Below are 23,704 nucleotides of genomic sequence, written 5' to 3'. Positions count from 1 at the left end.
CGGGGGTCGTGACGGGCAGTGCTCCGGAAGAGTGGCCCGCGGCCCTGCTGGGCGCGCTCGGCGTGAAGCGCATCCTTTGGCGGGTGGTCCTGGAACCCTAGGGCTCCTTGCTCGGCCGCCTCGCCCGGCCCCGCCGTCCAGGCGCCCGGCTCGCGACGCTGCCGACCTGTCGCGCCTGGAACCGCGGCGAAGCCAGAAGACCCCCGGCGGCGGAGGGCATCCAGGAGTTTGGCGACACCTGCCCCGCTGCCTGGTCGGCGCCCCTTGTGCTTTTCAAAAGCCAAGTTTCTCCTTGGAGAAGACCCTCCAGCCCCCGCCCGAGCCTGTGCGCTCCCGCGCGCTCCCCTTCCCTCGCCCTGCGCTGGGGACCGGGTGCGGACCGGACTCCTGCCCCTGGCCAGCGCTCTCGGAGGCGGGGCTTGGGGACCGCGGAGCCTTCCAGCGAACCCAGGCTTGGGCGAGCAGAAGAGAGGCGGGCCAATCGCCCCAACTGCTAGGGCGCCTCGGCGCTGAACCAACCCCCAGGGGCTGCCGCGCCCCCTCCTCTCCATTCTCTGCTGCATCGAGAGGGCACCCTGGGCAGAATTTCTCACCAGGAACTGCTGAGCGGCTGTGCCCCGGGGCTGGGGGGCTGCGACAGGAGCCGCCTCGGACACCGCCCTTCCCCTGGAGCCGGGCTCCAGACCGGTCGGGATGCTCGCCCTCGCCTCGGCCAACCTTCGCAGCTTGCATGTGGGCGACTGGGTTCCTAGGCCACTCAAGAGTCAAGTTCAAAGTGCGGCTCCCCGGCGCCATCCCAGACCCCAAGGGGAATGGAGTCTAGAGAGCGCTCTGTGCACATGAGCTGATCTCCGCTCTGGAACGCCACAGGGCCCACCTCGCTGATCCTTGGACCACAGTGGGTACAGACGCGCCTTGGGCGGAGGCTGCTCTGAGCACCTGGGCTGCACCGCTCAGAAGCTCCACAATGGACAGAGTCTATGAAATTCCCGAGGAGCCCAGCGTGCCTCCGGCCTCGGCTCTGGAGGAAGACGTCATCCGGGGGGCCAACCCCCGCTTCACTTTCCCACTCAGTATCCTCTTCTCCACCTTCCTGTACTGTGGGGAGGCCGCGTCTGCCTTGTACATGGTTAGACTCTATCGAAAGAATAACGAAGCCTTCTGGACGGCATACACCTTTTCCTTCTTTATGTTCTCATCCATTATGGTCCAGTTGACCCTCATTTTTGTCCACCGAGATCTGGCCAAAGATAAGCCGCTATCATTGTTTATGCATCTTATCCTCTTGGGACCTGTCATCAGGTGAGCAATCTTTAACCTTTCCCTCCGAACTTGTGCAAAGAAAGACAACGCGAATATGCACAAGCCTGTGCCTCTGATCTAGTTGCTTCTCCCTCCCACACTCGGCTTCCCTGTCTACCATCCCTACCCCATCGGAAAGCCCCAGTGCCACCACGAGGAATGCGTGGCGTTGCCTGTGTTCCAAAACTGAGGCTCCCTAGACGAAGCTTGACATCTGGGGTTGGGCTGTGAAAAGCGGTGCAACAGAGCGGCCGCGCACAGGCTGTGGCTAGTGTGGCGCGTTTCCCCGGTGCGGCACTGAGCACACACTCAGTTCCAGAGGGCTTCTGGTTTTTGTTTTTCCTGATGTGGCGTTGGGGATGGAACCCAAGGGCACTCTACCTCTGAGCTACACCCTCAGCCCTATTTTATTTTTATTTGGAAACAGAGTCTCACTAAGTTAACAAGGCTGACTTCAACCCTGTGATCCTCCTGTCTCAGATTCCCAAGTACTGGGATTACAGGTGTGTGCCACCATGCCCGACGTGTGTGTGTGTGTGTGTGTGTGTGTGTGTGTGTGTGTATTTGGGATTGAACCCAGGGGTATTCTAATTCCAAGCTACACACCCAGCCCTTCTGTGTGTGTGGTGCTGGGGATCAAACCCAGAGGTATCCTACCTCTGAGCTACACCCCCAGCCCATTTTTTTTAATTCTTTATTTTAAAACAAGATCTCACTAAGTTGTCAAGGGCCTCACTAAGTAGCTGAGGCTGGCCAAGAACCGTGATCCTCCTGTCTCAGCCTCCCAAATGCTGGGCTTAGAAGTGTGCACCACCACTCCCTGCTTACACCTAGCCCTTTAAATCTTTCTTTCTTTCTCTTGCTTTCTCTCTTCTTTCTTTCTTTCTTTTTCTTTCTTATGGTACTGGAGATGGAACCCAGGAGCATTCGACCTCTGAGCTACACCCCCAGCCCTCTTTTTTATTCTTTATTTTGAAACAGAGTCTCACTGAGTTGCAAAGGCCCTCACTAAGTAACTGAGGCTGTCCGCGAACCAGGGTCCTCTGCCTCAGCCTCCCCAATGCTGGGATGACAAGCGTGCGCCACCACGCCCAGCTTCAATCTTTTATTTTGAAACAGGGTCTCACTAAGTTGCTGCGAGCCTCTCTGAGTGGCCGAGACTGACCTCAAACCTGCTATCTCCTCTCTCAACTTCCCAAGTACTGGGATTACAAGTGTGTACCCACCATTTCTGGCTGGAATATGTAATTTGAACTCTGCCTTTTAGACTGTGCGAGTTGAATGAAAGTCCCCTTATTGCCTCCATCCCATCCCATGTTCTGTTTCTTTGCTTTCAGTTACTTGGGTTGATGCTTCTGCCTTTTTCCGATTTTCTGGAATTCTTTGATACCTGGAAGATACTTTAAACCATCTGTGGTAACCCAGCACCTCAGCCCAATGGAGTTCATTTTCTCTATTGGCTCACCAGTCTCCTGTTGGTTTCTTTGTGTATTTCTGCCATAAAGGTACACAGTTGGGAGGGGACGAGGAAGGTAGTAGTTTCCCTCTCTGGACACAGTAGCATGGTGTAATAGTACCAGGTGTTTCCATTTAGGTTACTTGGAAGGGAAGAGAATGTGCTTAATTGTAGGGAGGCAGGCATCTGTGTCAACAGTCTCATCTGGATACTATGGGGTTTGAAATGTAGAGAGATGTCGCAAAACTTGTGAGGTCAGGAGGGAGGAATGGACTAAGTTTGTCATGATTGCAAGACGCAGACACCTGTAGTCAGCTGAGGAGTATGGGTCAGAGTGTTGATATAATTGCAGTGGGAAGATATCCCATCAGATATTCCATCAGGACGCCAAACAGTGGTACACTGTGTCATCCCAGTACTTGGGAGGCTCAGACAGGAGGACCACAGGCCTGAGGTAAGCCTCAGCAATGTAGCAAGGTCCTCAGCAACTAAGTGAGATCTTCTTTGAAAAAAAGGGGGTCTGAGGATGCCAGGCGTGGTGGCGCACGCTTGTAATCCCAGTACTTGGGAGGCTGAGACAGGAGGATCGCAGGTTCACGACCAGCCTCAGCTACTTAGTGAGGCCCTGTTTCAAAATTAGCAATAATAAGGGATGGGGGTATAGTTTGGAGGTAGAATGTCCCTGGGTTCAGTCCCCAGTATAGAAGGAGGAGGAGGAGAAGATAGAGGAGGAGGAGGAGGAGGAGAAGATAGAGGAGGAGGAGGAGGAGGAGAAGATAGAGGAGGAGGAGGAGAAGATAGAGGAGGAGGAGGAGGAGGAGAAGATAGAGGAGGAGGAGGAGGAGGAGGAGGAGGAGGAGGAGGAGGAGGAGGAGGAGGAGGAATAACCAGTCTCATCACATTGCTGTGAAACTGGCTAGGAATGAAATTTACCCCATTATAAATGTTTTCTCTACCACCAGAAAAAGGGTTGAGGATGTGGCTCAGAGTTCGAATGCTTCTGGGTTTAGTTCCCAGTATGAGAGAAGAAGGAGAAGGAGAAAGATGAAAGAAGAAGAAAGAAGAGGAAGAAGGAAGAAGAAGAAATAAAATATCAAGCCTTATCACCATGCTGTGAAACTGGCTAAGAATGGAATTCACGCCTTTATAAACTTTTTATCTATCTATCTAGTCGATTATACCCCCACAAGGCTGGAAACATTCTTACTGATATAGATATAAATGGGGAGGGACTGATTAAGCCTCATCACAGAAATATGGGCTAGCTAAAACAGTGATCTGGAACTCAGGAGCCCCGGTGTCTATCCCGCTCTCTGCCACTGATTACTTTGTGACCTCGGTGAAATCTCTGAAGATGCCTTGGGCCTCAGACTGTGCTAGGTCATGAGTTTCAAACTGAAATGTGTGCAGGACCGGCAGGCATCACAGATGAGTGGAGTCAAAAGGTGTAATCCGGGTACTCGGGAGGCTGCAGCAGGAGAATTGCAAGTCCGAGGCCAGGGCCAGCCATTTAGAGACATCCTCAGCAACTTGGTGAGACCCTGTTTCTAAATAAAAATAAAAGTGTAAGGAGGGCTAGGGGTATAGCTCAGGAGTGAAATGTTTCTGAATTCAATACCCAGTATCCAAATAAATACCCGAAGTCACTAGGTGTGGTGGCACTTGCAGGTAATCCTAGTAGTTGAGAGACTGAGGCAGGAGGATTGCAGGTTTGAGGCCAATGTGCGATAATTTAGCGAGACCCTCCCTGTTTCAAAATAAAGAATAAAAAATAAGGCTTGGAGGTAGAATGCCCCTGGGTTCCATTCCCAGTACCAATACATACATACATACATACATACATACATACATACTAAGCCAAGCATGGTAGCGCATACCTCTTAGTACTTGTGAGGCTGAGACAGGAGAATCACAGGTTTGAAGGCAGCCTCAACAACTAAGTGAGGCCCCGAGCAACTTAGACTCTGTTTCAAAATTTAGAAGTCAAGTAGGGCTCAGAGGTAGAATGCCTGTGGGTTTAATCTCTAATACTGCAAAATGAATGAATGAATTCAAAATAGACAGCTCGGTATATATAGCTCGGAGTTAGACACCCCTGCGATCGGTCTCAGTGCCAAAAGGATGAATGAGTGTATGCAGGCAAGTGTGGGAAAAGCTGTCTCACACGTGACAGTGATGGAAAGACCACTTGGAAATCCACGCCCAGTATCGCCGCACCCCTGGGATTTCAGGAGAGCTCCCAGCACAGGACTTTATGGGAAACGCCACCATTTTAACCGATGGCAACTGACGGCCGGCGAGCTGGGACTCGGCTGGCCACGTGCGGTCTTCGGACTGGGCATCTGAGGGTCAGTACTAAGTCCTGGAAGTTAGCTCGTAAGGGAGGCCTTCATCTGGAACTCGGAAGCACGACGGGAACAAGGAGGCCACTCTTCCTTTTCAGCCAGGACGCAGCCCCAGTCTTCACTTCCCATTTGCTCTGTGGCCCTGGTCAGTTCTGACTCTATATGGAGTGTTGTTTGCTGTTTTTCATTTTTTGGTGTCTAGCTTCTCCTAGAAGATTGGGAGGCATTTATAACCAGGCACGTAAGCCCACAGCAGGGAAAAAGTAGTTGGAAATGCATCAATTATATTCTCTTTTCAGGGCAGTTTGACTCATTTTCTTCTTATTTCCAAGGCCAATTACTTTTTCGGTAGGTAGGAACTTGATTCGTGCTATCAGGCATATGAAAGGTGTTTGTGGGCCTGTCTCCTCTACATTAAACGCAAACATTCTTCTGGAAATGAAAAAATGTACTCTGGCTTTCTGAAGCTTATCAGCAAGGCAAACCCCCTTCCTTCAACCAGCGAGTAGCCTTAAGAATAGATGCAGAAACTGGGCGCACACCTATAACCCCAGTGCTTAGGAGGCGGAGACAGGAGGATTGCAGGTTTGAGGCCAGCCTCAGAAACTTAGTGAGATCCTGTTTCAAATAACAAATAAAAAGGGCTGGTCATGTGGCTCAGAGGTAGAATGCCCCTGGGGTTCTATCTCTAGTACTCCTCCTCTCCCTGGACCTGGCCAAAAAACCATGTATCGATGGATTTGGGCTACAATCGAAAATCTTTTGGGGAAAATGCACTTCCTTCTCTCTCCCAGGTCTTGGAGTCTGTCTCTGGACAGTTGGCATCTCTAAGAACACACTTTGGAGTAGTACCCATGAACCACACCTGGAGAAGTGCTCTGGAGAACGGCACCAGCCGTCTTTGGGGCAGCCAAAACCTAGGGAGCATTTCATCTCTACGCTTGTCTTTGATCTGTTTCTGTTAAATCGCATTGCTGTTACTATCCTCTCCTTCCGTCATTTCCCCGTGTTCATTTCCCCTTCTCGTGCTTTCATTTACTCAGTAAATGAAATCCCCCCTATGTGATATAGGCTGTGAGCAAGATAAATCTGACCCCTGACCTCAGCCTACTGGGGAAAATAATGCTCTTGCTGTCACAAGAAATATTCCCAAACTCCCATTCATTTCAGGGGGAGTGGGTAACTCACGTGTTCTAGAAAAAAAGACGTTCTGTTAGCTTCTCTTCTACTCACCACTTTAGAACTGCTAGAGACTTCGGATTTATGTGGGGGAAATGGGAGAGGTACAGCAGGAAACCTGGTCTTACCACTATTTCCTGGGTGATAGGCTCTCACAAGAACAATTTTCCACTTCCCAGTGAAGGAATCAGGTTTAAAAGGCTATTTTCCCCAAATAGGTCAAGAGGCAAAACAAAGGTGCTTTCTTGAAAAAGCAGAACCTGAAACCCTGATTATTATGGAGCTAAATGCTTTGAAGTAGGCTAAACAATTTTATAATGTTAGGGATGGAGCCCAGGGGTGGGCGACCTCTGATCTATACCATGGGCGCTATTTTGTCTTAAAATGGTCTCACTAAGCCGCTAAGCCTGGCCTCAAACCTGTGACTCTCCCGTCTCATCTTCCTAAGTATTGAGATTGCAGGCATGTACCACCAGATCCAGCTAAGAAAGCTTTGCTTTAGGAATTTAAGGTGATTTTAAATTCTAGAGCCTTTTGGAACCTTAATCCTTTTCTCTGAACATAATATTTCCTTAGTACTTTGGGTTCAAGACACTTTTTAAGAAACAACAGGCCAGGTACAGTGGTGCAAGCTTGTAATCCCATTACTTGGGAAACAAACAAGAGGATTGCAAGTTCAACACCAGCTTCAGCAACTTAGTGAAACCCTATTTCAAAATTTAAAAAAAAGGCTGGGGATATAGCTCAGAGATAGACTGCCCCTTGGTTCAATCCCCAGTACCACAAAAAAAAAAAAAAAGGAAAAAAGGGAAAGAGGCATATTCTTAAAGAGATGAAACAATTCCTTTTTCTCAAAGTGGTACTCTTAAAAAAATGTGTGGTACTGGGGATTGAAACCAGGAGCACTCTACCTCTGAGCTACACCCCCGGCCTTTTTATTTTTTGTTTTGGAAAAGGGTCTCACTAAGTTGTCTTGTTCAGTGCTGAAGCTGACCTTGAACCTGCGGGATTCCTTTCTCAGCCTCCCAAGGCCTGGGATTACAGGCATGGGTCACCACACCTAGCTAGACTGACCAAACAGAAAAGGACTTGGATGTAATGTGGAGACAGTGTGCCTAACCCTTTGCCTCATGAGAAATGAGAAGAACCAGAGAGAGAAGAAATGGCAAAGAGTTAGCACAACTCCCGGGGTTTCCCCCTTCCTTTCAAGCTCCCTTCAGGTCAGCTTTAGTTAAGCGCCCGCGATGCTTTATTTCTGCAGATGTCTGGAGGCCATGCTAAAGTACCTCACACTGTGGAAGAAAGAGGGGCAGGAAGAGCCCTATGTCAGCCTCACCCGGAAGAAGATGCTAATAGATGGCCAGGAGGTGCTGATAGAATGGGAGGTGGGCCACTCCATCCGGACCCTGGCTCTGCACCGCAATGCCTACAAACGCATGTCACAGATCCAAGCCTTCTTGGGCTCAGTGCCCCAGCTGACCTATCAGCTCTACGTGACCCTGATCTCTGCTGAGGTCCCTCTGGGTAGAGGTGAGTGGGGCCAGGAGAGGGGCGGGTTCACCTCAATCAAGAGTCAGAAACCTAAGCCGGGCGTGGGGGCGCACGCTTGGAATCCCCGAGCTGGGGAGGCGGAGACCTTAGGATGGCGCAGGTTCAAAGCCAGCCTCAGCGAGTTAGTGAGGCTCTCAACAACTTAGTGAGACCCAAATAAAATAGAAAATAGGGCTGGGAGTATAGCCCGGAGGTAGAAAGCCTCTGGGTTCCACCCCCAGTACCACACACACACAAAAAAAAGTCAGAAACCTAGACCTAAGAGATATCCATAGGACTGGCTGCTAGGTCCACATGGGGATTTAATTAAGCATTGTGTGTGTGTGTGTGTGTGTGTGTGTGTGTGTGTGTGTGTCGCACTGGGAAATGAACCCAGGGGCATTCTACCTCCGAGCTACATCCCCAGCCCTTTATATTATTTTTACTTTGAAATTGGGTCTTGCTTGAGCCAGGCATGGTGGTGCACGCTTGTAATCTCAACATTGGGGAGGCTGAGACAGGAGGATCGTGGTTTGCAGACAGCCTCAGTTACTTGCTGAGGTCCTTCGCAACTCAGTGAGACCCTGTTTCAAAATAAAGAATAAAAAAATTGGGCTGGGGGGTGGAGCTTGGGGGCAAAATGCCCCTGGGTTGCATCCCCAGACCCACACACACAAAAAAAGAATTGAAAAATATTCAACACATACTTCCTCAGGAATACTGGGCACATTTCAAGCGCTCACTGGCCACATATAGTTAGTGCTGACTGTTTTGGATGGCACAGATTTACAGCAATTCCGGCCTCACAAAATTCTATCAGATAGCATTATATTTTGATAGTCAAAGAATTTAGGACGTCGGTACCTCAGGCCGGCATGATTTCTTCAACTGGAGTACTTGGGAGGCTGAGACAGGAGGATTGCAGTTTCGAGGCCAGGGCATGGTCATTTAGTAACACCCTGCTTCAAAAACAACTAGCTAAATAAAATGGCTCAGAGGTAGAATGGCCCAGGATTCAGTCCTCAGGACCACAAAATTAATAAAATCATCACATTCCATCCCCAGAATGTGGGGGGGCCAGGCATCTTCATGTGGAAAAAGCACCCTAGTTAATTCCGGTCGATCGCCGGCCTTGGGAACTGCCGCTTGAATCCTTTCTCCGGATGGATGTGAGAGGAGGAAAAGGGCTGAGGGGTGAAGACGGACCTTCATCGCAGCCGTGGAGGCGGCTCCAAAGCAGTCGCTGTCTTCAATTCCCATCGTAACAGAGGGGTCCCGGATGAGTAAGACCAGCAGAGGATGAGGTGTGAGTCCGTGTTTTCCGAGGCAGATAAAGTGCTGTTAATGAGACAGCAGCTTGAGATGAGCTCACGCGGCGAAGCTGGTATGGTGTGGGTACAGCTGAGGGCCATGTCCTTGTTATTGCCGCTGACCCTGTTGGGCAAAGTTCCCGGTCTCAAATAAATGTAAGGGAGCAAGCGCGGTGGTGCCTGCCGGCCTGGAATCGCAGTATTTGAGAAGCCGAGACCGGAGGAGCGCAGGTTTGAGACCAGCCTCAGCAACTTAGCGAGGCCCTGTTTCCAAATGAAACAGAAAAAGAAAAAAAGCTGGGGCTAGAGTTCAGAGAGAGAGAGAGAGAGGAAAGAGGAGAGAGGAGAGAGGAGAGAGGAGGAAAGGGGAGAGAGAGGGGGAAGGAAGAAGGGGGAGAGAGAATGAATAGGAGGAGGAGGGGAAGAAAAGGAAAGAAAGAAGAAAGAAAGAAGAAAGAAAGAGAGAGAGAGAGAGAGAGAGAGAGAGAGAGAGAGAGAGAGAGAGAGGAGAGACTGGGAGTGTAGTTCAGAGGTAAGTGCCCTGGATTCCAGCCCGGTATCCAGTCCTCTAGGCAGTTCAAGGACGATTCATGACGCTCTATTGGTCTTGAATTGTTTCACATATATAGAATCGTTAGCAGTTTGAAGAGAAACTTTTTGAAATGATGATTTGAAGGCCAGCAAATTATCTAATACACACACACACACACACACACACACACACACACACACACACACACCAGGCGTGGTGGCGCACACTTGTAATCCCAGCCTTTGGGAGGCTGAGACAGGAGATTGTGGCCAGCCTCAGCTACTCAGCGAGGCCCTCTGCAACTCAGTGAGGCCCTGTTTCAAAAGAAAGAAGAAAAAATAGGGCTGGGGTGTCACTCGGAGGTAGAACGTCCCTGGGTTCCATCCCCAGTACCACACACACTACATATATATACAATACATACGTATGTAATGCTGGGCCTGGTGGCACATGCTTAATCCTAGTACTTGGGAGGCTGAGACAGGAGGATCACAGATTCAAGGCCAGACTCAGAAACTCAGTGAGACCCTGTTTCAAAATAAAGAATAAAAGATCAGGCTGGGGGTATAACTCAGAGGTAGAATGCCCCTGGGTTCCATCCCTAATACCACAAACACACACACACACACACACACACACACACACACATGCATAAACACACACATACGCACACACAGACATACATACAAATAAAAATAAATAAATAAATAAATAAATAAAAGTAATACATTAACAAACTGGCCTATAGCTAATGCTAATACTACCTACCATTTCTGGAATTGTTTGAAACAAACTACCTCTGGGGAGTGGGCTGGGCATGAGCAATCAGCAAACTTTCACGTTTTACGTAACTTAAATCCCGTGTGGCTTGAAAATTTTACCATGATCATGTGCTATTGTTTTTTTGTTTTTGTTTTTTTTTTTTTTTTTTTTTTTGTGTGTGTGTGTGTGGTACTGGGGATTTAACCCAGGGGCATCGTATTTCTGAGTTACATCCCCAGTCCTTTTTATTTCTTATTTGGAAACAGGATATTGCTAAGTTGCTGAGGCTGGCCTCAAACCTGTGATCCTCCTATCTTAGTCTCCCAAGTGCTAGGATTATAGGCATGTACCACCACACCCAGTTATGTACTAGTATCTTTAATTCTTATTTTTAACTATAAAAATTAGACCTGGCTATGGTAAAAATTCAAGCCATACTGAATAGATATGAATTAGAAAACGTAATCTCACTTCTCAAAGGTAATCTCCGTTAAGCATTCAGTATATATCTTTTCAGACATTATTTTCTATAATAAATATAAACATGGTGGCCAGGTGTGGTGGCGCATGCTTGTAATCCCTGCGCTTGGGAGGCGGAGACAGGAGGATCCTGTAGGTTCGGAGCCAGCCTCGCTGGCTTAAGAGACCCTGTTTCCAAATAAAAATATAAAAATAGGAGTGTATTCCAGAGGTAAAAGGGTTTCCAGGAACCCCAGTACCATATATTATGTAACACATAAGTACATGTTTTGTCCAAAAATGGACTGTATGAAACATTCTATTCAGTAAATTGTCTTTGTGTGTGTGTGTAACACTAGGGATGGAACCCAGGGTATTTCTACTTCTGGGCTATACCACCGACCTATTTTCTATTTTATTTGGAAACAGAGTCTCACTAAGTTGCTGAGAGCCTCACTAAGTAGCTGAGTCTGGTTTCGAACCTATGCAATCCTCCTGTCTCAGCCTCCCAAGCACGGGGATTACAAGCGTGTGCCACCATGCCCGGCTGCAAATTGTCTTTTTGAAAAGTATGCCACTTGGCCGGGCATGGTGGCGCACGCTTGTAATCCCCGTGCCTGGGAGGTGGAGACAGGAGGATGACGCAGGTTCGAAGCCAGCTGCGCTGGCTTAAGAGACCCTGTTCCCAAATAAAAAGTATAAAATAGGTCTGGGAGTGTAGCCCGGAGGTAAAAGGGCTTCCAGGAACCCCAGTACCACAAAAAAAAAGAAAAAAAAAGAAAAGTATGCCACTACAACTTCTTTCAACAGTTATTCATATCATTCATATATATATATATATATATACACACACACACACATACATGTATAACATATAAGAGCCGGGTGTGGTGGTGCACACTTGTAATCCCAGCATTCGGGAGGCAGAGACTGGAGGATCACGGTTCATGAACAGCTTCAGCTACTTAGTGAGGCCCTCTGCAACTCAGTGAGAGCCTGTTTCACAAATAAAAGTACTTAAAAAATTAGGGCTGGGGGTGTAGATCAGGGTATAATGCCCGTGGGTTTCATCCCCAGTACTGTAAACACACACACACATACACACACACACACACAATATAAGTATATAAAACATTTCTATTATATAAATTGAACATATAAGTATATAAAACATGTTTCCATTATATGAATTGAAGGATTCTTTTTCGTGCTTGAAAAAGTGGTGGTTCTATTTCATTTTTCCAATTCCCTTAAGGTTTATAATTTTTCACAAAAGCTTCTTTTTCTAATTGCAAACATTGCTAGAGGTAGCGTCTTTGTAATGATGTTAGCCTGAATGAGACTTTTATGGTAACCATATTGCAGTAGAGTTTCTGGATGAAAGGACATGCATGTCTAAGATTTCATCAGACTACCGACAGCCCTCCCAAAGGCTTGTATGAATTTCTATTCTCGCCCACAGTATGAGTGCACCTGTATCTTCATATCTCACACTGTTTATTCGCATAATTATAAGAACTATCTTGATCATGGATGATCAGTATATTTTCGTGTACTTGATAGCTCAAATTAAATATTTATATAATTATAAAAAAGATTGGGTTTTAAGCTCTGCACAGGGGCACAAGCTTAGAATCCCTCCTCTTGGGAGGCTGAGACAAGGAGATCACAAGTTTAAGGTCAGTCTCAGCGACTCAGAGAGACCCTGTTTAAAAATAAAAAATAAAAAGGGCTGGAGTATAGCTCAAAGGTAGAATGTCTCTGGTTTAGATCCCCAGAACCACACAAAGAAAAAATAACTGGCTTTTGAAATAGTTTGCTTTAGCCAGGCACAGTGATGGCCACCTGAATGTAATCCCAGTACTCGGGAGGCCGAGACAGGAAAGTCGCAGGTTCCAAGCCAGCAACTTAGCGGCTCTCAGCAACTTAGGGAGACCTTGTTCTCAAGTACAAAATAAAACAGGGCTCGGGGCGTAGTCTGGAGGTAGAATGCCCCTGAGTTTCACCCCCAGTACCACACGTAAAATATATATATTGCTTTTAGATGTTGGGCATTCCTTCCAAAGATTGTTAACAACTCTTATCTGGTAGGGAAGTTTCCTCTTTTCTTCTAAATAGGTTATTTTGTCAATTCCCAAAACACCAAAGTGAAACAATACGAAAAGAAACACAAACACATTCCATTGAGATTCTGACTGGGGTCATATCAATTATTTAGGTTATAGGGATTTATAGAATTGACCAAATGCTAAGTGAGATTATTCAGTCGCAAAAAGTAAAAATTGATGTTATTTCTGATATTCAGAAGCTAGGGGAAAAGGGGTCATCGGAGGAACGCTAGACGAAGAAGGAGAAACCACAGATGAGCGACTCAGGCGACCTGACTGAGGGCATGGGAGGAGGACGAGAGGAGACCCCTGCCGTGCACGATGTGCATTCACAAGCACATCGCTAGGCCAAGCATGAGGACGGAGGGAGGACGGGTGGGGATGGGGAGGGCCGACTGAGTGATGTGTGCAGGTGTGCCCCCGCCACCGTGTACCCCACTGAGATGTGCTACTACAGTGCACCAAGAAAAATTAAGTAAAAGTGAAAAATTATATTGAAAAATGATAAATCTCCATTTCTTTTTTTTATTTATTTTTTATTGGTGCAATGTATTCATACATCATAGTGGTATAAAGAAAATACTTTTGTAGACATACATGCACATCTCGCCCAGTTAGCCCCTACCACGATCCCCACCCCATTCCCTCCCCATCCCTCCTTCCCACGCTTGGCTTACTGGTTGACATCTAGTATTATAGCAATTTATACAATATTAACATTGATAATCTCACATAACAGTTTCATTTGTCTGGTACCAAACTTTTGATGATTTAAAGATAACATTTCAATATTTCTTTTTGCTTTCTTTCTTACCAGAGAATATTTTTTTCTTTTTTTTTTTTAGGTGAAACTATCATACATTTATTTATTTATTTTTCAGAAAAAATCTATCCTGATATGGAATATGGACTCTAGATACCCAAAACAGTCTCAAAGAAGAACAAAGCTAGAAGATGTATATTTTCTGATTTCAAACCATATAAAGCTACAATAATTGAAACAGTGTAGTACTGTTCTAAAGGCAGATATATAAACCATTGGAGCTAAATAAAAGCCTAGAGATAAATTCTTCCATACATTGTCAAGTTATTTTTGACAAGGTTTCCATGAACTTTTGGTGGAGGAAATACTAGTCTTTTAACTAAATATTGTTGAAAAATAATAATAAATGAAAAAGAATAAAATTGGACCCTTACCTAACACATATACAAATATTAACTCAAAATAGATAAAAGACCTAAATATAAATCTTAATACTATAAGCTTTTAGAAGAAAATCTGGGTCATAAAACCTCACAACATTCTCCATTTCATTAAATATTTTAAATGTACTTCAGTAAAATTATATATTTTTTCTCTATAAATCTTAAATATTTTTGTAGGGCTTATTTCTAGGTGTGGTATTAGTTTTTTTTTTCCACTACTGGGGACTCAACCCAGGGGTATTGTACCTCTGAACTATACCCCCAGCCCGATTTATTTTTATTTTGAAACTCACTAAGTGTCTAAGAGTGTTGTTAAATTGCTGAAGTGGCCTTGAATCTGTGACCTTCTTGTCTCAGCCTGTCAATCCTGGGATTACAGATGTGCACCATCGTGCCTGGGAACTCTGTACATGGTAGTGACTTTTTCATGTTAGTCTAAGACTTACTCTTAAATTCTTTTCATTATTTTTTGTATGGTACTGAGGGTTGAGCCCAGGGGCATTCTACCTCCAAGCCACACTCCACCCCGATTTTATTTTCTGTTTTGAAACAGGGTCTTGCTAGGTTGATGAGACTCTCACTACTCGCTGAGGCTGGCCTTGAACCTGTTATCCTCCTGTCTCAGCCTCCTGTATCCTCCTGTCTCTTTTTAAATGTTCATTTTGAGCTAGGTGGGGTGTGTGTTTGTAACAAGAAATGTAGAAAATATAGAAGCATAGAAAAGCATTTTCCTTTTATTTATTGATTTTGTCGTCCTGAGGACCGAACGCAGGGCTTTGTATATGCTAGGCAGTGTTGGACCTCAGAGCTACTCCTTAGCCCATATGATTAAATTCTGATACAAGCCGGGCTTGGTGATACGTGCTTGCAATCCCAGTATTTGGGAGGCTGAGACAAGAGGATCGTGGGTTCAAAGCCAGCCTCAGCCCTGCCGTGTGATGTTTTGGTATAGATATACAGCGTGGTTATTATCATGCCCATCCTAAGAGGTATGAGGTGGTGCCCGTTGTGACTATTTTTGCAGTACTTAGAATATTGACCGTCTCTCATAGATCTGTGATTTCTCTAGTGTCTTTGGAAAACGTGTACACAGTGGCGGCTGCTCCTTCCCACGTGTGTCCCCTCTCAGCTTAGGATCGCTCTGGGCCTCTGGGTGTCAGCAGGGCCTTTCCTGCCAGCACTGAACGCCTATGTTTTTCTGCCCCGTGTTTCGTTCTGGTTCTGCAGCCGTGCTGATGGCCTTTTCGCTGATGTCGGTCACCTACGGGGCTACCCTCTGCAATATGCTGGCGATCCAGATCAAGTACGATGACTACAAGATTCGCCTGGGGCCGCGGGAAGTGCTCTGCATCACCGTCTGGAGGACGCTGGAGATCACGTCCCGCCTTGTGATCCTGGTGCTTTTCTCGGCCACCTTGAAGCTGAAGGCTGTGCCCTTCCTGGTGCTCAACTTCCTCATCATCCTCTTTGAGCCTTGGGTCAGGTTCTGGAGGAGTGGTGCCCAGATGCCCAGTAATATCGAGAAGAATTTCAGCCGGGTGGGCACTCTGGTGGTACTGATTTCCATCACCATCCTCTACGCCGGCATCAACTTCTCCTGCTGGTCGGCCCTGCAGCTGAGGCTGGCAGACAGAGATCTGGTGGACAAAGGGCAGAACTGGGGGCACATGGGCCTGCACTACAGCGTGCGCTTGGTGGAGAACGTGACCATGGTGCTGGTTTTTAAGTTCTTCGGCGTCAAAGTCTTACTGAACTACTGCCACTCCTTGCTGGCCGTGCAGCTGGTGGCCGCCTACCTCACCTCCATCGGCTTCATGCTGCTCTTCTTCCAGTACCTGCACCCGCTGCGCGCGCTCTTCACCCACAACGTGCTCGACTACCTGCGCTGTGTCTGCTGCCGCCGGCCGCGCGCGGCCGCGCACTCAGAGCCAGCCTTGGAGGCGGACACCAGACCCAGCATGGTCTGATCGAGCTTCTGGGTACTACGGGATGGGGCGGGCTGGCCCGGCCAGGGCGGAATTGAAGAAGAGGACTGGCACCTTTTCTGGAATTTTTCTGGTAAGCCTATCGGAAGTAAAAGCCACTCTCCTCCAAAGTGCGTTTCCCTTCTTGAGGATTCCTGCCGCAGGGTTGGAATTCGTGCTCCATTTCCTCCTATCTAGGTAGCTTGAGATAGTTTACGTCCAAGGACCTCGGGCTCTGTGCAACATTTCAGAACTGTTCGTTTGTTTGAGGCACGGCAGAGCACGGCGTGACAGCTTGGGAGCCATGGTGCCTCCGGGCAAACAGACGATGGTGGGACGGCAGCCGCGCCTCACTGGGGAGAAGCCCTGGATGAGCGGAAGCACCCGCTTTAAAAGAGCTGGACCCGTGCGTGAGCTCCCCCTTGGGCCCCCAAGGACCTCTCCTCGGCGGCGCACCCTGAGGAGGGGGGCGGAGGAGGAGCCCTGGGCGCCGACTGCGGCTCGCAAGGCGCACGGGATGTGGAATGGCTCCGGCTCGCCTCTCCTCTACAGCAGATCTCGAGCCCAGCTTGCCCGTGCTCTGGGAATCTTACTCAGGGAAGCTGAGCTATGGTTGAAAATGTTTCTGATGTGTGAAAGAATGAAGACTGCTTGTCTCTACTTCTGAGGATTTCTTTGGGTAGTGGGGTTTCCTGTCCTAGGCTTTCTTTTCTTTTGGTACTGGAGATCAAACCCAGGAGCATTCTACTTCTGAGCTACACCCCGACTCTATTTTCTTTTTTATTTGGAAACAGGGTTTCGCTAAGTTGATGAGGGTCGCACCAAGTTGCTGCGGCTGGCCTCAAACCTATGATCCTCCTGTCTCAGCCTCCCAAGTACTGGGATTACAGGCGTGCACCACCATCCCGGCTTCTCTCCCTGGTTTTAGGAGTGAAAATCATAATGGCTGGGACATTGCCTTCACGTTGCTTCTGGGTGGGTGGGTGGCTAACACTGCAAGGTACAGTGAAGGCAGAGGAGGGAAAGCAGATCACGCGGAATTATATCAGGTACCGGGTTGTGCCTGTGGGGCTCACGCTCTCATTCCCACACCCTCAGTGGATAGGCTCACTTCCCCCTTTCCCTTGTATCTTGACGCTTATATCTCGCGTTGCGTCGGTAGTTATTTGGGTGGGCGTGTCAGCTGGACGCCTCTTGGGCAACCAAAGAACTGGGGCAACTGTGGTCACTATTGGACCCCGGAACTTGCCTACTGTCTGTCCCCCACAAACCAGCCAAGGGACAAGCACGCAGAGAGTGCGTACCAGCTGTGGCCATCACAGTGCTTCAGGAAATTATGAACACGCTTTGAATTCCCATCCAAGTCTACACTTGGGATCATGTCAGAATTTCTCTCTAGCCATTTCCCCTACTCTCATCAGGACATTATGTTGGGGGAACTCCCTCTCTTTTATTTTTTTGCACTGGGGATTGGACCGAAGCGCACTTGACCGCTGAACTATACCCCCAGTCTTATTTCTTTTTATCTTGAAACAGAGTCTCGCTAAGTTGCCGAGTCAGGTTTTGAACCTGTGGTCCTCCTGTCTCAGCCTCCCAAGCAGTGGGATTATAGGCCTGCAGCACCGTCCCTGGAGGAGCACTCCCTCTTCTAAGTAGCAGGATTGTTCATTAGAATCATCCCTACTTCCTGGAGAGCGTGGTCTTCCCAGTCCCGCTGCTGTTTGAGGCTCAGTGTTTGTCTACTTGGGGATGTGCCGATTTACCTTGGAGCAGCAGAGACTTCGCTTTACAACCCCGGCTCCTTCACTCCAGTTTTTCATGATCCCGAGACTTAGGTTGTTATTTAAAAGCTCTCACTCACTTCTGTTATTCAAGGTGAAGTTGAACGTAATAATCTACCCGGCCTCCAGAAGGCCACACTGCCTTTGTGGAACGCAAGCAAAAATTTCTCCCCAGTGGTCAACGTGCCCTCAATTAAGAGCAAGAGCGGCACGGAATGGTCATCTGCTCCATAAAAGCCATGTGAATCAGCTGATTATGAGGTGGTTACTATGGAAACAGACGCCCGCGAACGCACACACTAAGTTATACAGGCCAATTAGAGCTAGGCAGAAAAGTGTGCTCCTGACTGGACCAGGCCAGAAACCCATGCGTCCTCCCGGTGACTCCGTAGCTGAGGAATGCAGCTGAGGGAGAGGGGTGTGGAGTCGCTTCCAGCCTGAAGAACCTGTCTCACCCATGAAGAAGAGACTCTAGTGATCTTTATGCAAACGAGTCCCCGCCTCCTACCGAGGCGGCCTTCCTGTTCCACAGAGCTTTCCCACAAACCCTCGAGCGGGGCCACGAAAGGTACCCTGCCATTTGTAAACACTTCTTTAACTACTCTCTTTGATTTTATTTTTGTGGTCCTGGGGATCGAACCCAGGGGTATTCTATACTCCCAGCCCGATTTTAGTTTTTAGTTTGAAAAAAGGTCTCACTAAATTGCTGAGGGCCCAACAATGTTGCTGAGGCTGGCCTCAAACCCATGATCCTTCTGTCTCAGCTGTCCAAATTCTGGGATTACGAGTATGTACCGCCGTGCCTGGATGCTGCACAAATACTTTATAAGCGACAGGCATAGAACGGTGAGACACCGTGGGAGGATTAAAAGAGCTTGTATTTATGAGCACATACTCTGTGCCCGGCATATATATTTCTACACATTATCTGGTTCAGTCTCCACCCACCCTGATGAGGTAGGCAGCTATTATTCTCCACTTTACGGGTGAGGGTTCAAAGGCACACAAAGGGTAAGTGTCCTGAGCAGAGCCAGCTAGTGTCAGAGCCAGGCTTCGGGCTGAGAGCACAGGCTCTAGCCTTACACTCTTAATCACCTCCCAAGCTTCTAAGTGCTCTTAGGTCTCTCCAAAATTATTTTAACATGTCACTGGTTTCAGGAGTAATTTTTGAGCTATGATCGGGTTCATTCGGGCCAAACATTCTTTCCCACAAACACTTATCACCGAACGCCACTCAGTTCCCTCTAAAGAGAGAAGGTACAGTGGTGAATACCTGATCTCAGCATTTGAGACACAGAAAGGAGGATCGTAGGTGTGAGGCCAACCTCTGCCAGTTCACAATATCCGACTTCAAAACAACAACAAAAGCTGGGTGTGGTGGCAAAATCAGTTGACCATGGACTCTCCAAAATACACATCGAAAAGAGAATCCTTATTCTCTGAAGTGTTTGTACTTTTTTACGTGTGTGTGTGTGTGTGTGTGTGTGTGTGTGTGTGTGTGTTTAACTTTACTGGGAGGGTTCTAACTCTAAGGTATACTCCCAGTCCTTTTAATTTTTTTTTTATTTTGAAACAGGGTCATGCTGGCCTCGAACCTGTGATCCTCCTGTCTCAGCCTCCAAAGTGCTGGGATCACAGGTGTGTGCCAGTGTGCCCAGCTTCTTACTATCTATATCCATATCTTATGACCTTTCTCTTGAAGGACTGGAACAATTAGTCACTTACATTAGACCTTAGAGCCCCAGGGTACAAAGTGATAGTATATCATGCATATTATCAACAAAACGTGTACCAGGAGAAACAGAAATAGTGAGTTAAACATGTGTGAGTTATGAGTAAGTATGAAAGGAACATCTGCATCTGAATAGAATATACAGGGCACATCTGCACACAGCTGTAATGGATGCATCACTATTTGGACAAGCCCTCTCAGCCGTATTCATGGGTTTTTGTTGCTCTAACCTTCAAGGCAGCAAACACCATTAAGCTTTTATTTCGTTGCAGGAAAACCTCCGTGGATGACTCAAAGTGCTACATAGGTGCTGAAAGACTACAAACACTCCCTGCTGGGAATTAATGGCACGCCTGTCATCCAGTACTTGGGAGGCTGAGACAGGGGACTGCAGGTTCCAGGCCAACTTCAGCAACTTAGCAAGACCCTATTCAAAAGAAAAAAAATAGGGCTGGGTGTCTAGCGCAGAGGTAGAGTGCTCCTGGGTTCAGTCCCCATTGCCAAAAGAGAAAGAAGGAAAGAAAGAAAGGAAGGAAGGAAGGAAGGAAGGAAGGAAGGAAGGAAGGAAGGAAAAAGAAAGAAAGAAAGAAAGAAAGAAAGAAAGAAAGAAAGAAAGGGAGAAAGAAAGACCTGAATCCCAAATATCTGGTGTAAATAGTATTGGATATAAGCCCTGTATATTGCTATGCATGTAGAATACTAAAACACATTTTTGAAAGGGGATTTGACAATATTTGTAAAAATTAAATGGTTAGCCAGGTGTGAATGAAGGCATATACTTATAATCCCAGCATTTGAGAGGCTGAGACAGAAGAATCACAGGTTTGCGATCAGCCTCAGCTACTTAGTGAGGCCTTCAGCAACTTAGACCTTGTTTCAAAATAAAGAATAAAATATGGCTGGGGGTATAGCTCAGAGATAGCATGTTCTTGGCTCCAAACCCCAGTTCTGCAAAAAATAAAAAATAAAAACATAAATGGTTATCCATTTTTGTCAGACGTTTAACCTCTGAGTATTTTTCCTATGGAAACAGGACAAGGGGTGTGTGGAGAGATGGGTACAGGAACGTTCACTGCACCGCTGCTCATAATGGGGAAACCTGGAAATACATTTTCATCTGTAGGGAAATGATTGAGCGCGGGCAGCCCCCTCGCTGGGGTGCTATGTAGACGTCAAGCGTGGGGTAGGTGAGTACAGCAGGTGCTCAGTGGGACGGTAAGTGGCCAAAGCAAGCTGAAGAAAAAGCATAGGAGTTTTTCCTTTTCTTTTTGCAGCACGGGGGATGAAACTCAGCAGCACTGTACCTTTGAGCTCCGCCCCAGCCCTATTTGTTATTCTTTATTTTGAAACAGGATCTCACTAAGTTGCAGGGCATTCACTAAGCTCCTGAGGCTGTCCTCGAGCTGTGATCCTCCTGTCCCAAGTATGAGATGATAAGCGTGCGCGCCCAGCTTACGAGGTTTTAAAGAAGTATTCAACCCAAGCCCAGGGCACACCCCTGTCATCTCAGTACTTGGAAGGCTTAGATGAGAATTACAGATGGTTTGAGGCCAGCCTTGGCAAGTTAGTGAGACCCTGTTTTTAAAAAATAGAGCTGGGGGTGTAGCTCAGGAATAGAATGCCCTTGGATTTAATACTCAGTATATTCTCTCTCTCTCTCTCTCTCTCTCTCTCTCTCTCAAGTCTGGAAGTAAAGATCTGATAAGGAGCATAATGTCTGCTCCCTACATACACCCCCAAGCATGTCCACAACCTATTCCTATTCCTCAGAATCCGTGAACGTCCCTCGGCAGGGGAATCAAGGTTGCTAATCAGTTGACCTTGAGGTGGGTCATGTGGGTGTGCTTGATGTAGTCATGAGAGAATTTGATGCCGAAGAAGGCAGCGGGTTTGAGGATTCTCTGCGATTGGCTTTCATGGTGGAGGAAGAGGCCACAAAGCACGGGAGGAGAGGATGCCTGTAGAGGCTGCAGAGGGGAAGGAGCACTCTTGCTCAGAGGCTGGAGAGGGCGCGTTCCGCTGATTCTACCCGGTGGGACTGGCTGCCAGCTCCTGACCTCCGGAGCTGTAACAAGAATGTGTGTTCTTTTAAGCCGCTCCGTTTGTGGCAGTTTGTCGCAGCAGCCCTAGAAGCCAGGGAAAGATGATTATCTGATGCTCTAAAGTCACACTAAAAGCATTTTCCAACAGGCTGGAGAGGTATCTCACTGTCGAGGTCTGCAGACTGGTAATTTAGCACAATTGACTAAGGTCCAGCCATTTTACAGTTCTGCAAAACTGATAATATTCTAGCCACATAAAGGAGAGCCCACTGGAGGCGGGAGGGATGACTAGGCGGAGCATTTGACGGTGTCTTCCAGGCAGTGAAATACTCTGGATAATACCACAGTGGTGAATACAGAAGCCACGGATGTCCGACACCAAGGTGGACGCTAATGTAAACTACGAACTGGGGGCACAGCAATGTGTCCGTGGAGGTTCGTCAATCGCGGCAAGTGGACTCCTCCCCGGGGCATCTGGAAAGCGGGGGAAGCTCCCTGGGTGGGGGTGAGGGCACGAGGGAAATCTCTGCCCCTTCATCTCAGTTTTGCTGTGGACCTACAACTGCTCGAAAACAGTGTTTGATGTTTGGACCATGGCATCATTGAGGGAAAAAGTCAAGTGTGGTAGTGTCGACGGTAAGAATGTCTCAGTTCTGAACTTAGATCATTTTAGATGTGTCATTCTGAAGTAAAACCACTTTTAAACTGATTTGATTCTTATTGTCCTATATGACATCAATCACTTTCATTCTAACTTAGCAATCTTATTTTAGAATTTCTTTGTTTTTATTGACTATATATAGAAGACCAGTGTTCATATCCTCTTTTGAGTTTTGCTGGTTTCCTCCTCAATGAGTTAAATACAACTTTGAGACATGCTCTCCCTCTATTAGTCTTCCGTTCCTTCCCTCCCTCTTTTCCTTTCTTTCTCTCTTTCTCTCTTTCTTTCTTTCTTTCTTTCTTTCTTCTTTCTCAGAATCATAGTCTAGCAGAGTTTCTATTTTGTAAAAACAAAACAAGCAACAATATGGATGGGAGAAGTTGGAGAAAACTGTTCCAAGCTTCAGCAGTCCTCACTTCTTTTGGAGGGGTGGAGATTATTAGAGAGTTCTCCTGTACTGAGTATTTTTCAATATTGGGATTCTGGATATATTTACATGGTATCTGTAATCAGAAATATATATTACGTGCCAGGCATGGTGGCTTGTGATCCCAGTACTTGGGAGGCTGAGACAGGAGGATCCCAGGTTCCAGGTCAGCACTCAGTGATTATTGAGATTCTGTTTCAAAATAAAAAATACAAATGGCCGGATGTGTAGCTTGAAGGTAGAATGCCCTCGGATTAAATCCTCAGTTTCACAACAAAAGGCAATTTATGAGAGGTGCCTTGGGAGGAAGAGGGCTGACACCTGTTGCATACTTACTAGATGCCAAGGTCTGCGTCAGATCATTCAGTGATCAGTGGCTTAGCGAGGTACATGCTATCTATCTCCACTTTACAGAACTCATCTTGGGCTGTGTGTGTGTGTGTGTGTGTGTGTTGTTGTTGTTGTTGTTGTTGTTGATGTTGATTGAATCCAGGGGCATTCTGCCTCCAAGCTATACCCTTAGCACTATTTTATTTTTTGTTTTGAAACAAGGTCTCACTAAGTTGTGGAGGGCCTCACTAAGTAGCTGAGGCTGGCCGCGAACCTGTGATCCTCCTGTCCCAGCCTCCCAAGTACTGGGAATATCATCTTGGGCTCTTTAAATGGGATAAGGTTCATTTGTACATCACAAAGAGGGGCACAGACAAAAATTCTTTATTTCAGGCGGGTGTAAGCCCAGCATTCTGGAGGCTGAGACCGGAGGATGGCAATTCGCAGCCAGCCTCATCTACTTAGTGAGGCCCTTTGCAACTCAGTGAGAACCTGTTTCAAGAAAAAGAGAGAATAAAAAATAGGACTAGGGGTGTAGCTTGGAGGTAGAATGCCCCTGGGTTCTATCTGTAGTACCA

At 47.2% G+C, this 23,704-nt stretch overlaps 1 protein-coding gene across 1 annotated transcript; it reads left to right on the top strand.

The window, feature by feature from the left end:
• Positions 1-967: 967 nt before the first annotated feature.
• XKRX (XK related X-linked) lies at positions 968-16,156 on the top strand (the record flags this gene model as incomplete). Its single annotated transcript, XM_080719026.1, has 3 exons — positions 968-1,302; positions 7,544-7,812; positions 15,417-16,156. The coding sequence occupies 3 exons, from the start codon at positions 968-970 to the stop codon at positions 16,154-16,156; spliced, it is 1,344 nt and encodes a 447-aa protein (XP_080575152.1).
• Between the last annotated feature and the right edge of the window lie 7,548 nt (positions 16,157-23,704).

The sequence above is a fragment of the Muscardinus avellanarius genome (genome assembly GCF_963383645.1).
Source record: "Muscardinus avellanarius genome assembly, chromosome: X".
In the NCBI taxonomy this organism is placed as follows: Eukaryota; Metazoa; Chordata; class Mammalia; order Rodentia; family Gliridae; genus Muscardinus; species Muscardinus avellanarius.
This window is presented reverse-complemented; position numbering and strand designations above follow the sequence as displayed.